The 15,000-nt window shown below is 33.8% G+C and overlaps 2 protein-coding genes across 4 annotated transcripts in view; one reads left to right on the top strand and one right to left on the bottom strand.

The window, feature by feature from the left end:
* LOC137624386 (TOG array regulator of axonemal microtubules protein 1) overlaps window positions 1-15,000 on the bottom strand; it is a 674,340-nt gene that overhangs the window by 646,536 nt on the left and 12,804 nt on the right. The window lies entirely within an intron of this gene.
* On the top strand, window positions 6,484-6,882 carry LOC137624655 (craniofacial development protein 2-like). Its single transcript, XM_068355613.1, has one exon. It carries the CDS (start codon window positions 6,484-6,486, stop codon window positions 6,880-6,882), a length of 399 nt encoding a protein of 132 aa, XP_068211714.1.

Raw genomic sequence — 15,000 nt, 5'->3', positions numbered from 1 at the left:
GATACTTGAGAGAGAGAGAGAGAGAGAGAGAGAGAGAGAGAGAGAGAGAGAGAGAGAGAGAGAGAGAGAGAGAGAGCTAAGAATTCTGACGTTAAAATATTGATCACTAAGGCAGATTGATTTCGTTTCGAAGGGGCGAAGGAGTGGTCCTTACATTTTAACTGCTTGATGACGTTTAAATTGATATTCTAAAGAACCAACCATTGGTTTTTTGTGTTTTTTTTTTCTTCTTCCATTCTTCATAGACCCACACTAAAGGACTTGTAGTAGTGTTTTTCCCACTCCAACACAGACTGATACCCTCAAACTTTTCTCGGTGCTTACTAATGTAAAAGCTGTTTCTTTCCTTTCGGGCAATCTATCCAAACCTTTCTATGCTTTCCTCTCCTCCTGCTTCTATTATTTCTAAATTGTACATTATTTTCATCATTCAATTTTAATCCATCCTTTATAAAAGGCCGAACCCCGTCAAAATACTCAAAGCTGCAATTCCACCTACAATTCTATAATCACATTTCTCACACTTTCAAATCTCATTACATCACTTTCACTTTGCAAATTGTTCACCTCAGCAAGTTTATTTTTTTCCTGTCGTCGACATTCCTAATTCACTTTCATAATATAAATGAGAATTGGTAAAAAAAAAACCTTTCCAGTTCAACCTTGGCTTCAACGCACAACTCAAGTCTCTTACCCATCTTTTCCACAGATTGGATTCTAAGACTCACAAGACCAAGACTTACGTGGATAGGAACAATGCAGAAAGATTAGCTTCGCCTACGCAAAGAACAATATACAAACAAGTGGAGCATCAAATGCTTTTACTAGCACACACAAACACCTACGAGAGATGTTAGTCCTGGAAGATGGTGAATCCTAACAAAGGTAGAGACTGTTACATTCATGAGCAGGGGCATCCAATTCCTATCAAAGAACATAACTAATAAATCATTATATCCTAGCGCTATTATTAACTATTTTATAGCGACAAGAACGTAACTAATAAATCATTATATGTTTCGGTTATTAATAAATTATCATCTAGAGACAGGATACTTTTGAAGGTTAGTGATCACAAAAGCATTTAAATGACACAAAAAAAAAAAAATATTTCACTTGGATTTTAAAAGATCAAATAAGTACAATAAAGAAGATTTTGCATCACAACAGCATTACCTTTTTTATAACAAAGGGCTAACGATGAAATGCTTGTCTATGACAAAAACTAAATCAGTAACGGTACGAAGACAATCTAAAAAATTCGTAATAAACCAGTAAAATAAAAACATAAAATGTGAACAAAATAATTGGTAACGTGGTGGATGCAAAAACACAAAGCAAACCCCACACCCCTGAATCGATCTTACTGACAATAGACACCGGAAAACGAACTTTCTACCTTCGTAATCTTACAACTACGATTGAGATACTTGAACCATGCTTGCAACTAGACTCTTACATAGGAACGATATCTAAAACTAAACATAATCCTTAAATCTATATTCCTTACAACTAAAAACACTTACTAAATACCAATACAATCTTCTATTCCAACATCATATATATATATATATATATATATATATATATATATATATATATATATATATATATATATATATATATATATATATATATATATATATATATATATATATATATGTGTGTGTGTGTGTGTGTACGTGTGGGGAATGACCTGTCTAAACTGTACACTGGCACAGCTCTGTGGAAAACGATATCTTCCATCAATTCGACGTAGCACTCAGTCACTTTTGCAAATATTCAGAGAAATAGTCTGGACCAATTCATTGTCATCACGATCACTCAAGAAAAAATTCCTTTTCCAGCCGGGTCGTCAACAATCACATTAAAATCCTCCAAGATCAATCCATTCACACTCTTATATAAGCAGGGTCATCAACAATCAATCAACATTCAGCATCAGGAGGAATTACGACTAAAAATAACTAAATATAAAAACACGAATACTCTCAGCTAAACTCTCTAAACTCACTCACGATGATAAAAATATTTAACTAAATTATCTCGCTATAATAAAAAATACATAATAAACTGATTGCATCATTCATAACCAAGCCAAGCAAAGTTAGATAATACATACTGATTAATATATGTAAATCAAATAAATACACTTCCAAAGCAGATAGATACTAAATAAATGTAGCATACAAAGCGATATATTCCTGCTGCAGCCTGAATAAAAGAAAGCAATCCCACTGGTACTTCATCACCGTCCTAACCTACCTAAAAGAAAAATAACATACCCTCGACTATTGAAAGGTCTTATTTACTAAATATAGACATTATAGCTAACAAACAAAATAAGTATAGGAAAAAAATTAACCTCGACAACGAGTCCAGTAAATCCATGAATTCTGTTAATACGTAGGCTATAGTTGCCTTCGGGTTTCATATGTGATTATTCGATTAAACCAAGGAAACTATTGAGATTCTCATCTTCAAATAAAAGAAAATCGCAAAGAAGTCATTGCAAGTCAACATTTGATTTAGTCAACCTTCGTTATACTCGACTTGAACTTTCCTCTATTTTTCCATGTCTTTTTCAAGGAGTTAATCAGATCCCTAACCTAGTTTAACCTTCTTAAACAATCCTTGTGTGGATACTACAATCGAGACAGTCACGGAGATTAAACATCAATATAATGTTTTATAGAAATCAATTTAAAACTCTCTCTCTCTCTCTCTCTCTCTCTCTCTCTCTCTCTCTCTCTCTCTCTCTCTCTCTCTCTCTCTCTCTCTCTCCTATACATGTAAATTACGACACCAGGAATGCCACAAAATATTCATATACGAATCCTGATATTTCTTGATGAATAATTAAAAGCAAATAAAAAGTCGCCTTACATAAAGTCATAAAATTGCAGTTTGAGGAGCATTTTTCACGGTATTATGAGTTTATTTGCATTGTTTCTTCTTAGGCACCATATGCATATCTTTCTGCATTTTGATTGTCGCCCAGATTTTGTGGTTTCTTCCTACGTCCCTGACCAACTTCTTAAGAGTGTACGTAAGTTTAGGGCATAATTATAAATTATTTTCTTTTCTATATTACTACTATTTATAGTATGAACTATCGAGGATGTGAGAGGCTATTGACAAGTTTTCTGAATATAAAATGTTTTAATTTTATCGTTTATGGGATCTGAAATTCTACTACTACTACTACTACTACTACTACTACTACTACTACTACTACTAATAATAATAATAATAATAATAATAATAATAATAATAATAATAATAATGATGATATGCACTTTGTATATAAAAAAAAAAATTTCCACATGTTACATATAGTCTAGGTGTAATTAGCTCCTATAGTAACTGTTATAAAAACTTTAGCAACAAACTCCAGAGTAACATGACGCATTTCATAAACTTGAACCTATAAACAAGATGTAATCGTAGAAATAGTTCAATTCTTTATCTAATCGAATCACATCAGCATTGATAACCGTGGTCACTGAAATGTCAAAATACAGAAAAAAAAAAAAAAAAAAAACAATTAATCAACTTACATCACATTCTAAGACCTGCGTGGTTGTGCCTTGTGATCTGCTGTACTGGGGTTCAGGACCCGCTCAAGTTCATCACTATCTTGTAGTGTTTGCAACCTCACAATCCTCGCGGGATAAGGATGGGGATTTGAGGGAGCCTATAGGTCTATATGCCTGGTCATCAGCAACCATTGCCTGGTCCTCCCTAGTCCTAGCTTGTATGGAGAGGGGCGTTGGGCGCTTATCATATGTATATAGTTAATCTTTAGAGTTTTGTCCTGCTAGGGCATTGTAGCTGAGCCTGACCTCTCATTTATGGGAGACCTTTAAACCTTTAATTGGAAGAGTTGCCAACAGACGTATAACACCTAAATTTGAAAGAAGAAAACTGCGAAAAAATCTGACTGCCAGTGATTCATGGTCCGGTCGTCGTCATTTCTCTGCATCTATGAATCGTGGGACAAAATGCGACAAATTATAATTCCGTTTATGTCAGCGTCGCACGCAAACCTTCCTCGACTCCAGGTTCTACGCATAATGTAAATCTGAGGTGGGAGGTTTTGTGCTTTCCCAAGGGTCAAATGCATTACGATATTGTTTTTGTTTTGGGGGATGAATATAAAAGTGATTCATTCATTTTAAACCACAACAGTCATTACTTTAAAGAAAAAAAAAATGGTTATAATATGAGCGTTAATAATGACTATAACAATAATAAAGAAGTTACAAATGTAAAGAATAACATGGATACTAAATCACTATAATAATAATACTCCTACCATAGTACAACAAAGATTATTATTATTATTATCATTATTATTATTATTATTATTATTATTATTATTATTTCTACTTGGAAAAGCAGGATTCTATAAGCCCAAGGGCTCCAACTGGGAAAATAGCCCAGTGAGGAAAGGAAATAAATAAATAATTAAACTACAAAAGAAATAATGAGCAACTGAAATAAATCTTTCACATATAAACTATAAAAAATAAAAAATAAAACACGAGAAAGAGATATAAGACAGAATAAGAAGAAAAGTAAGGCGATAACAAAATAATCACCAAGCCTAACAAGAGCAGCAACTATTAGCCTGGCAATAGTGATGTAACGAGAGAACTCATTTGCATAAGCTGTTCTGTTCAGTAAAATCAGCAGATAAAGGGGGCATGGCATGCCAACCTCCTCCTGGAAAACGACACCACTGCAATTGATACCTTTGCAATTGATACGCGGTTCCTCATACGGATACAATGGCTCAAATTCTGAAGAGTCGATCATATTAACTTGCTTTCTTCTTTTTCTCATATCTTTTTGAATACTAAACAGTAAGAAAGAACAACTCTTCTTAAGTTTAAACAAACACAGACGCACACATTCAACCCCTCCCACCCTACCCCTTTCCTATCTACAACCACTCTCCCCAGGGTATGACCTCTCCTTCTCCCCCAACACAGGGGACAGGGAGAGACCGAATAGTTACACGTCTGGCAATACTGCTAAGCGTGACAGGAAAGATATATATATATATATATATATATATATATATGTGTGTGTGTGTATATATATATATATATATATATATATATATACATATATATAGATATATAAATATATATACATATATATACAATATATATTTATATATATACATATATATAGATAGATAGATAGATAGATATATAGATAGACATTTGCTCTTTATCATATAAGATAAATAATTTCATGTGGAACATAGAACCGGGCAAACTGGAACAACAGACATATATCTGGAAGCTCAATCTTACTCATTTAAAAGACTTTAGCGTTCCACAGCATAACGACAGTAGTGATTGCAACAACACTTCTATGTCTGCGTTTTCTCTGACGAAATTCTAATGAATTTAAGCAACTAGCTTAATAGGATTAATTAATCGGAAGAGAGGTAGAGCTCAAAAATTTCAAACATCGTTATATATTATTCATTTTTGGGAGAAGGAAGGCTGAGGGAGGAGGAAGGAGGAGGTAGAGGGGAAGGATAAGGGGGGGGGGGGAGAAGGGAGAGGAGAAGGATGAGGGAGAGGAAGAGGGGAAGGACGAGGGAGCTGTGAAGCAGACAAAGACAAGCCACAACCCGGAACTACGTAATATGTCTTGTAATAAAATATGTTAATATATAAATGAATAACCTCAACTTGGTGGGGTAGCCTCCCTAGATCTCAAAGAAGTAACTGGCAGATTGGGTTTAAGGTAATAGGAAATATGTCTTTTCGGCTTTTACTCCTGATTATTTTACTCGAATTAGTATGTACCGGCAAGGGTCACTTGCCTTAGATAGGCACTGTGCATCACAAGGAACTGGCTTTCCTTTGATGAATTTAGCCAATGAATCCTCTATGGATCTAGTCAGTTTATGGAAAGCCAAAATGAAAAAATGGCCCCCAATCCCCGTTTATAAATACTAAAGAAAAATTGATAATTGATATTTGGACATGAATCAGATTGGGAAGTTACAGCAAGTGGAGAAAGACTTTATGATATATAGTTTGGATATCTTAACCCTAACTGAAATACGTTGTAGGGAGTTGGTAAAGAAATCTTAGACCAGGGAAATTATATATATATATATATATATATATATATATATATATATATACAGTATATATATACATATATATATATATATGTATATATATATATATGTATATATATATATTTATTTACTGTATATATACATATATATTTATGTATATATATATATATATATATATATATATTTTATTTATTTATTTACTGTATATATACATATATATTTATGTATATATATATATATATATATATATATATATATATATATATATATATATATATATATATATATATATAATACATATAATGTGTGTGTGCGTGTATATATACATCCAGTCAGAAACAACAGATGGAGCTGGAAGAGAAAGGGTAGAAATGATGATGACACTCAGAGCAGAAAAGGCATTAACGAAATGGAGAGCTGTAAATAGTAGATTGTTACTTGTAAAGTTTAAAACAAAGCAGTGCCATATGAGTATTATAGTTTGCTATAAACCAAAATATGATTCCCATGAAGAAAGGAAAGATGAATACTATGAAGAACTGCAGAGTGTAATAAATGAGATCCCAATGCGAGATATGAAAATTGCGATTGGCGACTTCAGTGCTAGAGTTGGAAGGAATAATCAAGGTATAGAGAATGTGATGAATGTTAAGGGTCTTGGCGAAGTTGCAAATGAAAATGGGGCAAACTTTATAAGTTTTTGTTCAACGAACAATCTTGTTAATGGGGGTACTCTTTTCCACCACGAGGACATCCACAAATATACATAGATTTCACCATGTGGCAACTATAAAACTCAAATAGATCACATAGCCATTAATTAAGAGAGGAAGAGGACTTTGAAAAATGTAAGAAGCTATAGAGGTGCAGATATTGGTAGCAATCACAAGCTCCTCATTGCTAAAATAAAATTAAAACTATAAGCACACAACAGAAATGTAGATGGAATACCTAGGTTTGATAAAACCAAGCTTCTAAAAGATAGGCAAAGAGAAACCTGTACAACTGAATGTAGGAATCGATTTGCAGTCTTAGAGACTTTAAGAAACGAAGAGCAGACAATTATTGAAGAATGGTGTGATATTAAGAACATATATCAGTCAGTATGTAGGGAAGTTTTAGGATATGTAGTTACAAGGTGAAAACCATGGATATCAAATGATACTTGGGATACCATAAAAAGGAGACAATAACAGAAACTGATTGTTGAAAGTTTTCGAGGAAGTAATGAAAATTACAAGGTAGAGCATGCTAAGTATTCCAGTATTGATAGTGAAGTCAAAAGAAAAGCCAGGAATGACTGGAGAGAATATTTAGACAGTAAAGCAGATGAGGCTGACAAAGCTATGAATTCAGAGAGTGGCTATGGTGTAAGAATTGCTCATAGAATTATTAATGAAATCTCTCCTGCGACTAAGAAGCAGCATATACCCATCAAAAAGAGAAATGGGTCTGTTATAACAACAGAAGACGAAGAAAGGCAGAATAGGAGATGTGAAGGGAATCGTTTGATTAATATACCTGAAGCTGGCGAAGACGTTGATGTACCCATGAATGAATTTAGTGTGTTTGAAGTCGAAGCTATCATTAAGATACTAAAGAGATGGAAAGCCCCTGGATATGATGGAATAACTGTTGAGAGGATATTGGCCAAAAATGAAGAGACTCACTGAATACTTACAAGATTATTTTGTAGAATGTGACGTGAGGAGGCAAAACCTGATGAATGGGAGCTAGAGGTGTCGGTAAAAAATAGCAAAAAGGGAGAACTGACAGATTGCAGTAATTAGAAGCAACACACTTACGTCAGTTATAATGGAAATATATAGTATGCATATTCTAAAGAGGCTATAGAAAAAGATTGCTGAAAACCTGATAAATGAACAAGCAGGATTTTGAAAAGGTAGAAGTTATACTGACCAAATATTCATTTTAGGGCATGTGGTACAGCAATGTATAGAATACAGAAATCCACTTTTGATGGAATTTGTGGACTATGAAAAAGTCTTTGATAGTGTGCACCTGCCAATTTTGTGGAGAGTCCTGCGTTATTATAGAGTTCCTCTTAAATATGTAAATTTGATTTAGTCTGTTCATGAGCATAGCAAGTGTAAAGTTAATGTCAGTGGGGTCCTGTCAAATAAATTTCCAGTGAACAGTGGAGTACTCCAATGGAATGTGTTGTCCTCAATGTTGTTTATCCTCCTCAAGGATTCTGTAATGCATAGAAGAGTTGGAAATGGTGGAGAAGGATTGGACTGGATTGGTAACAAAAAAATTAGCTGACCTAGAGTATGCGATGACACTGTTCTTATTAACAGAACACCACAGGACTTGCAAAGCTTGCTTACCAGGATGCATGAAATATCACATGAGGTTGGACTCCAGAGGAATAATAGATAGACAGAGATAATGAGAACGAAATATGCAATGGAAGATGAAATATCATTGGAAGGAGAAAGGATTAATGCGATGGAACCATCTAATATTTGGGAACTATGATCTCTAACACAGGATCTTTAGAACTTCAAATAATGGCTAGGTTAAGTAAAATTTGGAAATTAAATCGTCTGAAACTACATATAAATATCAGGCAACATAGTTAACTATGCATTTCAGGCAAAAAATAGTGTGTTTTTCTTCAATATCTGCCATAATAGTTACTTGATCAGAATGGTACTTTGACACAGCACCCAATTGACCTCCCCATAATTTTTGATACTTTAATGCACCGGCAAATCACGTTAACTAAGGCATTTACTTTTGTCATAATAAAGCCCAAGTCAAGTGAATCGGGTAAGTAGGTGAAGCAATTCGAATGCCTACACTCCCCCGTCACTCCCCTCTCCTTTCCTCCCTCTGTGTAGACCCTCCTCCTATCCCTCCAGTAACCCCCTCTCCTAGTCTCTTTGGTGTCGCTTACTATACCTTTTCTGCAACCTCTTATATCTGTTAATAACTGATAGAATTGATATGTTGGATCCTTGTTATAATTCTTATCAGCATTTCATGATATTGTTGTATTTCGTCAGGGTGTATAAGGAGTTTATAGCCTTTAGCCTATTTATCCAACTTGATGAACCTGCCCTGAGAGCTTCTTTTAACTGTTTACATTATGAAACACGCGTTTTCCAAAGGCAGGATTGATAGGCTTTATTCTCCCTGAAAGGCTTGTGTGGAATAAATAAAAACTGTGGAATACAAACAGAATTATGCTGTGACACAAATAATTATAGTATTTAAAACTATGATGAAAAATCCACAAACTACATAATTTGTTGGATTGATATTTCACAATTACACTCACACACACATACATATATATATATATATATATATATATATATATATATATATATATATATATATATATGTATATATACATACATATATATAGATATATATATACTGTATATATATGTATATATAGTGTATATATATATACATATATATACATACATATATATATATATATATATATATATATATATATATATATATATTTATCTATATATGTATATATAAGTAGTAAATTATATGGTAAATATTAAGATTTACTTATTCATTAATATGCTTGTGTTTCTTATGCCACATTGTGTTATTGTGTGTCCAACAAACCTGAAGTTTCTCCTACCTGTTACGACTAATCCTTAGTTTATTGTTAGCTTGTTCCTTTCTGTATATGGAATGGAAACGTAATGCAAATACATCTCTGATTTTACTGGGGCAAATTAACATGCCAGTCATGAATATGATGGGGAAACCTCCTCAGTAAAACAAACACTGAGACAACATACTGCTTAGGCACAAGCCATAGCAGATACCCAAATTATGCTTGTTAATGGTAAAACGAGCAAATACACCGTAAATATTTTCGGTCAACTTATATAACACTTGATTACATTTACTACCTCTCAAGGGGGGTAAAGCCCATCAATCCTGCCTTTGGTAAAGGCGTTTCATTATTTTTACACAGATGAAGGAAGCCCTCAGGGCAGGTTCATCAAGTTGGATGAAATACAACAATATTATGAAATGTAATTAAGAATTATAACAAGGATCCAACATATCCATTCTATAAGTTATTAACAAATATAACAGGTTACAGAAAAGGTAGAGTAAGCGACACCGGAGGGATAGGAGGAGGGTCTACACAGAGGGAGGAAAGGAGAGGGTAGGGACGGGGGTGTGTAGGCATTCGAATTACTTCACCTACTTACCCATTCACGTGACCTGGGGTTTATTGTGACAAGAGTAAATGCCTTAATTAACGAGATTTGCCGGTGCAATAAAGTATAAAAAATTAGTGGGAGGTCTATAGAGTTCTGTGTCAAAGTACCATTCTGATCAAGTAATTAGTATGGGAGATATTAACGAAAAACACACTATTTTTTGCCTGAAAGGCATAGTAGTGAGATCTGTGTTACTGTATTGACATGAGTCATAGCATGACAATGAAACAATATCCAACAGATTTTATAGATTTGAGAACAAAGCCCTCATAAGGACATTGGGAGTTAAATGACACGAAAGAATTAGAAATGAAACTATGAGAGATTACTCAAGTGTCACATGTGGATGAGATCATAGTGAGGGGTAGATGGAGATGGTTTGGGCATGCTCTTCGCACTCCTAAAGAGAGATTAGTTCACAAAAATTTCAACTGGGCTCTTCAAGGCACTAGAAGAGTTGAAAGACCCAAGCCTACATGGCTGCGCACTATGAAGCTGAAGTAGGAGATGATGAATGGAAAAGTATTGATTTAAAAGCTCGAGATAGAGACGACAGGCAAAATCTAACCGAGGTCCATTACGTCAATAGGTGTGTAAGGAGATGCTAATGCTACTTTTTTTTTTGGGGGGGGAGGGGGCTTTTAATTTAGCATTAGGTTCTCAAATATCTCTCTCTCTCTCTCTCTCTCTCTCTCTCTCTCTCTCTCTCTCTCTCTCTCTCTCTCTCTCTCCTCTCTCTCATCATATATATATATATATATATATATATATATATATATATATATATATATATATATATATATATATATATATTATGCATCTCTCTCTCTCTCTCTCTCTCTCTCTCTCTCTCTCTCTCTCTCTCTCTCTCTCTCTCTCTCTCTCTCTCTCTCTCTCTCCTCCTCTATTACATATATACATTATATATATATATATATATATATATATATATATATATATATATATATATATATATATATATATATATACACACTAAATAAATCATATTCCCATACACACACATACACACACACACACACACACACACACACACATATATATATATATATATATATATATATATATATATATATTTACAGTATATATATATATATGTGTGTATATATAAATTATGTATATACATATATATATTATTTTATATATATACACTAAAACAAAAAAATCATATTCTTAAACACACACACACACATATATATATGTATATATATAAATATATATATATATATATATATATATATATATATACACGTGTCAATTCTCATGTCCACGAAGATATACCAGGGTCGATACCAAACATTGGAACCGGCGATATCATTTACCGTCGTAATATAAAGTTCGTTAAAACTATAAAATATTTTAAAAACAACACTCACTAATATCTGTATGCCATTCACACATTTAAAATGATAAGTTACTTAAAAATGATATTAAATTTCCTTTACAAGATTTATTTTATGAAAATATTCAACAAGGTCTTCTACATCAATATAAAAAATATCATCGATTGATTTACCTCTAGATGGTATTTCCAACACTGATTTGTAAATCTTGAGCAGCGCAACAGAATATGTTCAGCCGACAGTAATCTGTAACATTGGGCACACGCTAGTCCAGTGTTACCATCTCGAATATATTTGTACGCGAGGCGGGTATGACCGACCCTCAACCTGCTTCAACTACCTATTTAAACCAAGGGTTAACACTATCCCCCATACTTTTACATTTCTTATTATAAGCGAGGAGGGAAGATAACCAGCTCTCTTACAGTATTCTAAAAATATATGACGTAATGGGTCGCTTCATATGAGAGTGGGGAATCCTTCGCATAAAAGGATTTTCATTTAAAGCAACTAATCTTGCTTCACTGTCTGCTAACCTATTTCCACGCATCCCCAAACGAGAGGGAACCGGCAGATATGAATAGTTTTTTGCCAACAAGAAATGTGAAAGAACCACTCTTGAACTTTCAGAATTAAGGGTTACAAGCTGCTGAAACTGCCAAGAGCCTGACACACTCCTGTAGTCATAGTATAATAAACAAGACTTACCCTTGGTTTCTAATACAAACTCTAAAGCATTTCAGAATGCCATCATTTCTGCAATGTATAAAAAGGCACAATCATATAATTTACCTAAATCTAACTCATCCGTGTGGACTACGACACATTTAACACCGTTCTCTTATTCAGAGCCACCAGTATACCATTTTATAAGATCAATATATATAAGATTGTGTTCGGGGAATTTACAGTATAATCAGTCTGCTCTATTGGAACGTGTCTTTAAAACTTATTTGGGGAATATGGATACTTCAGGAATTACCCAAGGCGGTTCACGTAAATACTTAATTTCGTTAATCTTTTTTCCTCTTAAGAGGCACGTAATAAACTTGAGCCATTAGTATGATCTGGAAAGGTTTTGATGATTTTGCCCTCTTATAATATCGCAAGGTTTCCTGGTTTTATTTTTCCAAAATGGAAGGAAAGGCTATTTAGGGCAGATTTAATTATACACATGTGCCCAAAACCTAATTAATCTCTTCGCAGATCAAGAGGTAACTCTTAACAGGCGATGTTTTGAATCCATCTAGTTCTCCCAATATAGTTTACACTCAAAAGAATATATATGGGAACTTTGATCTGCACAGTGAATCCCAGCCTCAATACATCTCACATGCTTCTAAATAGATCCAAAAATCTTTTTAAAATTTAAGAGATTTCTTGACATTCAATTTTGAGGCATCAACATGGCTAGACCTGGTGCGAATTTACATCAAATATCATGCCCTTATTTTACTTCTTTTTCATTTGATAACATAGTCCCTTTCAAAGCTGAAATTATTGCTACTTCAGTATATTTCCATCTAGTAAATCGTACAGCCCTTTTCTTTGATGTAGAGAATCCAAAACCATGCTCATTTGCCCATTCACTGACGGCCGCGGACTTTTGCCAATTGTTTACAGTCGGACGTAGTATCATAGATACTGTAGCATATTGCTATAGCATCAACAAATAGAGAACTCTTTAAAAAAAAGAGGAAATATTTTCTAAAATGCTTTTAATGGCGATGGCAAAACATACAATACTAAACATATTTCCCTATGGAATTCCTTCCTCTTGAATAAATGGTGTGGACTCTAGATAATGAATTTCCAACTATTGATTTAATAAATCAGTCCGATAGAAAACGCAATTACGAATCTAATCACATTAGAACGAACACCGTTTCGTCAGGAATTGACATATGCTTTTTCGAGATCGAAAATGGCGCCAAGGCCAGTGTGAAGATGACATTCTGAAGTGCTATACTGAACTTTTATGATTTATTGTATCCCCAGAGGGGGAGAGGAGTAACCAAATTCCATGCATTGGTTGTCATCCTCTTCACTTATTCCAGGTAAGTCAGGAGTAAAGCCGAGATGTTCGAGATAGATCTACTTGCTGAAGGAGAACAAGTCTTAGTTAGGGATTTAGATATCTTTCAAGATCCAGCTTAGAGAGACAATGAGGTGACCTAGGAGAGCTGCTTAGAAACAGATCTATTCATAGCAGGAGAACTAGATTTAGCGTTAGATACATAAGTGGCAAGACCAATCTTAAAGACAATGTCCTTTGGCCAGGTTGAATATTTGTTTTTCTGCAGTCCTTGAGAGGAAGCAGCTAGAAATGATGGATTTTACATTCTTACACTCTGATTACTTGTTGAGCCCCATAAGAGGGATAAATTTTCTTCATGTAGTTAATTATTGATTCAAGGATCTTACTGGCCCCCATTAGCTTTCCTTTGCATTGCTGATGTTGATGTATTCTTTGCTGAACATCCTGCTAAAGATTATATTGAGGTTAAACAAAATCGTGTTCTTTGGAACAGATATAACATTTCTTATTATTTTCACATTTAAATTAAGCCTGTCCATATTCAAAAGATTTGAAGCACTGGCAAACGTGTTTTTAAATTGCTTTACTCTCATAGGCAGATAGCCAACTGTAATGTAATCTGGTGAAGGTTTGCAGGAAAAGAAAAAGTTAGTAAAATGGTTCTATTTCTCTAACTGGGTTTCTTCTATCAATATACGTGAAGTTATCTATTCAAAATTTTCTACTTTGAGAAATCGTAGTCTTTACTGAATACTAACCCTTTTAGGATTTTGAAAGATTTATGGAGGTAACAGCTTCAATATTTTTTTTTCTGGAGAAGTTTTAAAGTTAATAAGCAATGTTACTTCAGTATCATTTCGTGCCTTGACTAGATGTTTTGCCATATTACTTAATTTCTGAGGTGGAATATTGACAATTTTCTTTTGATTGTTTTCAGTCGCTCTTATGAAGATAAAATGTCCTCTAAAAGATGCAGCAAGCCAGGTCAACGTTGGAATATTTTTCATTGAATTTTCTCGTCATATTAAAACGTTTTGGATAAAATCATATTCCTCATCTAAGACATTTTGGATGTCAATAAACTTTGCTTCTAATTCGAAATGATTCGATTTCATTTAAGCTGGAGTAACCTTTTTATATTTCAATTACAACTTCATTATTCACCCACAAAACTGGCCCATTATGTTGAATGATGTTAAACAAGGCTTCATAATCTAGTTCCTTTGGAACAAGATGGTAAGAGAGGATATACATGTG

Source organism: Palaemon carinicauda, chromosome 31 (genome assembly GCF_036898095.1).
Source record: "Palaemon carinicauda isolate YSFRI2023 chromosome 31, ASM3689809v2, whole genome shotgun sequence".
Classification (NCBI taxonomy): domain Eukaryota; kingdom Metazoa; phylum Arthropoda; class Malacostraca; order Decapoda; family Palaemonidae; genus Palaemon; species Palaemon carinicauda.
The sequence above is the reverse complement of the archived record's forward strand: the minus strand, read 5'-3'. Positions and strand labels throughout refer to the sequence as shown.

What these genes read in the sequence shown, in the direction of transcription:
- LOC137624655 (XM_068355613.1), top strand. Translation starts at nt 6,484, where the DNA reads ATGATGATGACACTCAGAGCAGAAAAGGCATTAACGAAATGGAGAGCT.